The sequence below is a fragment of the Gekko japonicus genome, unplaced genomic scaffold, assembly GCF_001447785.1.
Source record: "Gekko japonicus isolate JY-2015 unplaced genomic scaffold, Gekko_japonicus_V1.1 scaffold243, whole genome shotgun sequence".
NCBI classification, from domain to species: Eukaryota; Metazoa; Chordata; class Lepidosauria; order Squamata; family Gekkonidae; genus Gekko; species Gekko japonicus.
Genome location: NW_015168053.1, coordinates 161,605 through 168,473, shown reverse-complemented (window position 1 = coordinate 168,473; position 6,869 = coordinate 161,605). Strand labels below are relative to the sequence as shown.

Here is a 6,869-nt window from a genome sequence, read left to right as displayed (position 1 = left end):
GACCCCTCGTTACTTTCTTGGAAGGCCTGTGGGCCCCCACTGTGTATCCTGGCACAAGTTGTTCAGTGGTGCCATCCAAACCTTAAGAACATAAGAACATAAGAGATGCCAATGTTGGATCAGGCCAAAGACCCATCCAGTCCAACACTCTGTGTTACACAGTGGCCAGAAATACCAGTGCCATCAGGAGGTCCACCAGTGAGGCCAGGACCCCCCCAAGCACCAAGATGAGAGAGCATCACTTGCCCCAGAGTCCCTATCTATACCTTGTGGCTAATAGCCACTGATGAACCTCTGCTTCATATGCCTATCTAATTCCCTCTTGAAGCCGTCCATGCTTGTAGCCGCCACCACTTCCTGTGGCAGTGAATTCCAAGTGTCTGTCTTACCTTATCGTTTCCATTTCAGCCACTCCCAGGGTCGGGTCGCAGCTACACTAGGGGATGGATCTGTAGCCATTTTCCATCGGAACCCAGGTACGTCCTGTTCCTCTGATTCTTCCCCCTCTAGCCTTCCATGTTGCAGGTCCTCCATCTAATCCTGTTTTCTCTCAGTTCGAAAGTGGGACCTGCGTTCTCCACGCCTGGTTGATTTGGGAAGGCCGCGACGCTCCATTCGTTGCGCCATCCCTGTGCTGGACCGGCTGTGGTGCGGATATGGGAATCGAATCTACGTGCTGGATCCACGCACTGCTCGCATCCAGGTGATCTCTGGGGCTTGTGGGAGATGGGGAACTTGTGGAGCCAAAGTGGAAGATTTAAATTCTATATATGACCATTTGAGATAGCTGGATCTTGTATGATCCACTCAACAGCTTGATATTAGAACAAGATAGTTAAATGTTATCGATGCGACGAACGTGAAATTAAGTAAACTCCGGAGGATGACAGAAGACAGGAGGGCCTGGCATGATGTGGTCTATGGGGTCGCGAAGAGTTGAACTCAACTGTGTGACTGAACAACATCAAAAAGTTAAATGTAGGGGTAGGGACTAAGCAGTAAATGTGTCAGCCATTTATAGTGAAATGGGGAGATCCCAAAGAGTAGTTTAGGTAAAGGTAAAGGTTCCCTTGTTCGAAAGCCAGTCGAGTCCGACTCTAGGGTTGCGGTGCTCATCTCCGTTTCAAAGCCGAAGAGCCAGCGCTGTCTGAAGACTTTTCCGTGGTCATGTGGCCAGCATGACTAAACACCAAGGCGCACGGAACGCTGTTACCTTCCCACCGAAGTGGTACCTATTTATCTACTTGCAATTTCTTGCTTTCGAACTGCTAGGTTGGCAGGAGCTGGAACTAGAGACGGGAGCTCACTCCGTCATGCGGCGCACTCGGGTCTTGAACTGCTGAACTACTGACCTTCCACAGTCTGCAGTTCAGCGTCTTAACCACTTGAGCCACCGCAGCTCCAAAAGAGTAGTTTATCAGCGTGTAAAAAGATCAGTTCTTCAGCCATAGGATCCAAGGTCCAGCAACCAGATCAAACTGATCGTCGTGGTGGTGGGGGAGGAGTTCTGTGAACCAGCTGCCTGTCGTAACCTGCATTGCCCTTCTTCTCCCAGCGGTACTTCGAGGTGACCTCGCATCCGGAAAGCCAAGTGCGGCATATGGTGGCTGCTGGCAACGGCATCTGGGTCTCTGTTCGGCTGGACTCCACTCTGCGCTTGCTCCATGCGGAGACCGGGCAGCCCTTGCAGGAAGTGGAGTTGGGGCCCTACGTCAGCCGCATGCTTGGTGAGCAGCCGCAGCAGAGCTTGGTTCATACCAACCCTCGGGGTGAGGTCAAGGAGTGGACCAGCAGGCAACATCTGATGAAACTCAGGAGTCAAAGGGGCTGCAGGATAAGAATTTAGACATGGTGAGGGACACACACACACATTCAGGCATATTTCTCCTGCCCTATGACTAGCATAGGGAAGAACAAGGATGGTGTACTGGCCAGAGGGAATTGGTCTTGGAATAGGGAGACCTGGTTTCAAAGGCCCCGCTCAGCCATGAATCACTCTTTCTCCACTTTACTGTAGAAAGATCGAAAATGAACTGGGTGTGTGTGTACACTGAGTTCAGCACTGTCTCCTCTGTCTAGCAGTGACTCACCAGAGTCTCTGGCAGAAAATCTTTCCCACTGTCTGTGATCTGAGATCCTTTAACTGAAAGTGCCGGGGATGATTAAATTTGGGACCACCACCACTGAGCAATGGCCCCACTCCTGGTCAATATCCAGGACCGGCTGCCCTTCTCTAAGGGCAAGACACTGAGCTGCTCAGAGCCCAAGGTAACTCTTCGAGGAGATTTTAGTGCTCCCAGTCGTGCTATTGAGGGTGCTGTCTCCTGGGACAGAGATAACTTGAAGGTGTTAACACCTGATGTTGGCTTTGGTTTTGAATGGCCAAGCCTGAAGCTCATTCTTGGCCCTTTCACTCTCCTTCCATTTTAGGGCCCAACAGCCTTAGTCTAGCCCTGAACATCACAGCACTTGGTACTTTTGGGAAACGGCTGTGGGTCGGCACATCTGGAGGCACCATCATCTCTCTGCCCTTCATCTCTGGTAAGCATGTGCGTGTGAGATAAGAGGATGGGTCACCCCCATGGGGCCTTGAGAGGATGACCAGCACAGCACTGTCCAGTGGTGGCCATTTCCACAGACTTTTAATTCTGCTTTCTCTGCAGAAGCTGCGGGAAGCCCGGACTCTCCCCTGCCAGCTCTTATCCCTTACTGTGCCATGGAACAAGCCCAGATCAGCTATCATGGACACCGTGATGCCGTTCGCTTCTTTGTCTCTGTCCCAGGTAGCCAGCAGGGAGAAAGGGATGTATTGTCCATTGAGTCTTGGAAAAGGGCCCCTGTTTACTTGGGTGAACTCAGGGCAGACCCTGATAGTATTTTGGTGTTCAGCTTTCTCTCTCTCGGTCTGTGGGGTTGGATGTGGGGAATTCGATAAGAACATTAAGAGAAGCCAAGGTTGGATCAGGCCAATGGCCCATCCAGTCCAACACTTTGTCACACAGTGGCCAGAAATACCAGGGACCATCAGGAGGTCCACCAGTGGGGCCAGGACACTAGAAGCCCTCCCACTGTTGCCCCCCCCCCAGCACCAAGAATACAGAGCATCACTTGCCCCAGACTGAGAGTTCCTGTCTATACCTTGTGACTAATAGCCACTGATGGACTTCTGCTCCATATGCTTATCCAACTCCCTCTTGAAGCCGTCCATGCCTGTAGCTGCCACCACCTCCTGTGGCAGTGAATTCCATGTGTTAATCACTCTTTGGGGTGGTCTGAAGTTGGTTGAAGCAAGGGATGATGCAAGAGTATGAGGTAGTTTGGAGAAGGAAAGAGCCATCCAGTTGTACAAGCAGTGAGAAACTAGGAGCTGGTTTGGATATATGGGAGAGTGGCCCAGTGTGTGGGGGTGGGGGGTGCTTTGGTTGGGGCCTGGGTGGAGAACCAGGGTTCTGCAGAGCAGGAAATGCTCCCAAGGTGATCACTGGAGCAATGCTCAGCAGGTCTACTCAGAATCCTACTTAGGTCTGTTCAAAGGAGCTTACTTCCGGGAAAGGGCTCTGAGGACTACACTGTAAATCAGGGCTGAAGCGGAGACTTCTGGCCTCTCTGGCCAGATTTTATTTTCTTCCTTCTTGTGCTTCAGTTTCCAGTGGCTTTTAGTTATCCTACATTTAAGGGTGTGTGTCAGCAGGGACATGTTTAGTCTGCACCAAGAAACACTGGATTCTCTGACCCATCTTTGCTTGCTTTCTGATTGTGCAGAAGCGCTTCTGCTAGTCCTGTGTGGGGTGCAAAGAGGTATGCGGGATTTGAGACCCAGCTCCCTTTTCCTCTCTGGTAGTATAATTCACCCCTTTCTCTCTGTTTGAGACTTCACTAGCCATTGTCCCCAATCCAAGTCTGTCTCTGAAGTTCTCAAAGACGGTTAGACAGAGGCCCACTTGGAGACTTTGGGGAGGTGGGGATAAGCCCCCTGTTCCCAACTCTGGGATAATGCTCCACATACAAGAATTGAATGCTGAGACTGTCAGGGTGTGTGGGATTCTGGGCCCAGTATCCAATTATGCGACATGATTGTAGAATCTCAGAATGCCTTCAGCCCTCTTCTATGGATATGTTTCTGTGTAAGCGATCTGTCTGTCCTGTGTTTATTTTAGGATGTCTAGATCTGTCCTCTTTGGAGAATCCCAAGGAGTCCCACAAAGAGAAGCCAAGGAAGCCTTGCACTTTGGTGCTAAGTGGAGGGGAAGGCTACATCAATCTCCGGATAGGTGAGCACGTTCCCTAGACGTCTGGGGGGTGGGTGGGAACGGGATCTGGGATGCCTGCACAAAGAGGACGTCCAACTCGGTTATTTCAGCACCACAGCTCACACCTGATCTTCTCTCCTGTTTCTGCACAATCCCAGGAGATGACACTGATGAACGCTATGGTGACCTGCTGCTCCCCAACCCCCGCTTACGTCGTGCTGAACGAAGTCACCTTATTGTCTGGCAGGTGCAGGCCTGAGGCTGCAGTGATGGGCATGACACTGCTCAGGTGCCACGCCTTGCACTCCCGGTTAGGAGGAAATGGCACAGCTGCTGGATGGTGGTGGTGCCCTCGCTATCCCACCCTCTTTGTTTGGGAATTAAGCCTCTAGGGTCTACAGGGCTGGTGATGGGAAAACACCATCCGGACACCAGGATCTGTTTCCTGAAAATGCCCGGTGAGGGCAGCTCCAGCCGATTGTTCTTCCTACCACCTTCTTGACCATCTGCAGTGCCTTCCAACTGGAGCAAAGCATCATTGTGCAACAAAGTTCCCTGCACGTATACAAGATGGCACCCCGATCAAATCGTGATACTTTTGCTCCCTGCTCCCATGTCGCGTAACTCGTCTTTTACCACTCAGGTGGTTAGGAGCTGGGAGTTAGGAAGCCCACCTCTTCCAGCAGAGCAGAAGGGGTCTAGTTCAAGCTGGGAAAGAAGCAAGCGTGCCTAAATGAGTTACAGCACAGGAGGCTGAGAACCGGGATTCCGGGGGAGAAGCAACAACCAGGGCATTAGAGCAAGAACGTATCTCAAGGAGGAGCAACAACCAGGGCATTAGAGCAAGAACTCTTCCATTCCCTTCTGCTTCCTTCCTTTGACTGTGATTCTAAAGCACTTTAGATTCCATGGGATATAGGGGCAAGACTGGTGGTGAATCTGGAACTACACCAGAGTTGAGAATTGAAATGTGGCATCGACTTGACCTGTAGCATTACTCGGCGTAACCTCAAGGGGGAGTCCTCTTGCCCTGCTGTGCTGCCTTGTTGTTGGGGGGGGGGGAGCAGGGATTGGCTAGTTCCCCGCGCTATGGAGTTAACCAGATCCTCCCCGGAGCTCTGGTGTGATGCTTGGGCAGGTTCCTACCTCACTGTTGGTCTCTCAGGGTTGCTGTTTTGTTTGTCTTGACAAGGGTAGGGCCTCTGGCACCCTCTCAGGATCTGTTCTTATGTGGGATAGCTTCTCAATAAAGCTATTAATTTCTTTTCATTCCTTTTGTCTTGCCTTTTGTTCTCACACAAACTGGATCTGGGTGCTTTCTAAGGGTAGTGGATAAACTGCCCATAAAGGGAGATGATGATGCAGACTTTCAAAACCAGGCTGTATAGGCAAAGACAGGTCAGAAATGGGTAATGCATTGCTGGCTTTTGCTTTAGGCTGTGGGGAAGAAATAACCCGCTTTTTCAAACAGGTCCCGGTCCCGGAAGGATGAAGCACATGCAGTGCGATTGTTGTCCCAGGAGACTTTAATTGCCTCTAGTTATAAAATGGTGGCATTTAAAAGTACTGAATGTTGAGGTCACCGTGACAGCGCCTGAATGCCTTTTAGCACTCACTCAGCCGCTACAGAAATAGTATTTTTACACTTTGTTGTAGTCTGAATGCTGACTGGAGAAAACTGCCAGTTGGCTCACATGGCTTCTCCTGACTGAAGAATCCTGTAGTCTCATAGCCAACCTACACATTTGGGTTTTTAATAAGTTGGGTCCGGTTTTCCCACAGCTACACAGCAGCTGCAGGGAATGGCTATTGAAATATATAAAGGAGAGCCCAGTTGGGCACAAAACTCTGCTACGGGAAGGGCTCCTACCTTCCCTACAGGACATTTTCCTGTGATGAAACAGCATGGGGGGGGTATTTTCCCAGTTTGCGGCACAGAATACTCTGCATGGAGCACCAAAAACATGGAAATAACTCCCACACCCCAGCACTGTTGCTGCTTAGGAAAACAGCTTGAGGGGGAAGGCAGGAGCCTCCCTCCCGCAGCAGCTTTGCTTTATTTTTTTTTAATAGCCATTCCCTGCAACTGCTGAGAAACTGGACTGCAAAAAGGAAAATGTCCAGTTTGGCCCTCAATCCCTTCTCTTCCCAATGGAATCAAGAAAGAAGATGCAACAACTCAAGGATATTACTGAATTCGGGGGCTATTTTGGTTCAGTCTGAAAGCTGGGTTTTCTCTTACTATTTATTAGCATTCCTGTTTTATTCTGTCATCAAGAAGGGATTTTCAAAATGCAGATTTACACACAGTAAAAGTTCGATAGCTATTAAAAACTACTTCCACTGACAGAAGGTCTTCTGCTTCAACAGCTTCTTCCACCTGGCAGGAGAACTGGCTTGCTTGCTTACTCTGCCTACCCTGCTGCTTTACATGCAGGCTCCTGTGAACAGGGCAGTGCTAGGAGAGAAACGGGTTAGAAAGAGGGTTTGGTTTGAACCCACTGTAGCCTAGCCTCAGGACCTTTTCTGAATGCCAGCAGCAAGCCCTGGAATATACACAACCATCCTAAAAAGGTATGCATGGAGTGCAGTCATCGTATCTGGGACCGGTGATAGGTC

At 50.3% G+C, this 6,869-nt stretch overlaps 1 protein-coding gene across 1 annotated transcript in view; it reads left to right on the top strand.

The window, feature by feature from the left end:
• LOC107113120 (C-Jun-amino-terminal kinase-interacting protein 4-like) overlaps nucleotides 1-5,047 on the top strand; it is a 22,138-nt gene extending 17,091 nt beyond the window's left edge. The window contains exons 17-23 of the mRNA XM_015414386.1: nucleotides 409-476; nucleotides 555-703; nucleotides 1,556-1,727; nucleotides 2,431-2,541; nucleotides 2,664-2,783; nucleotides 4,158-4,271; nucleotides 4,409-5,047. Of these exons, the coding sequence (XP_015269872.1) occupies nucleotides 409-476; nucleotides 555-703; nucleotides 1,556-1,727; nucleotides 2,431-2,541; nucleotides 2,664-2,783; nucleotides 4,158-4,271; nucleotides 4,409-4,509 (835 nt within the window). The 3' untranslated portion in view covers nucleotides 4,510-5,047. The remainder of the gene's footprint in view (nucleotides 1-408; nucleotides 477-554; nucleotides 704-1,555; nucleotides 1,728-2,430; nucleotides 2,542-2,663; nucleotides 2,784-4,157; nucleotides 4,272-4,408) is intronic.
• Nucleotides 5,048-6,869: the final 1,822 nt, after the last annotated feature.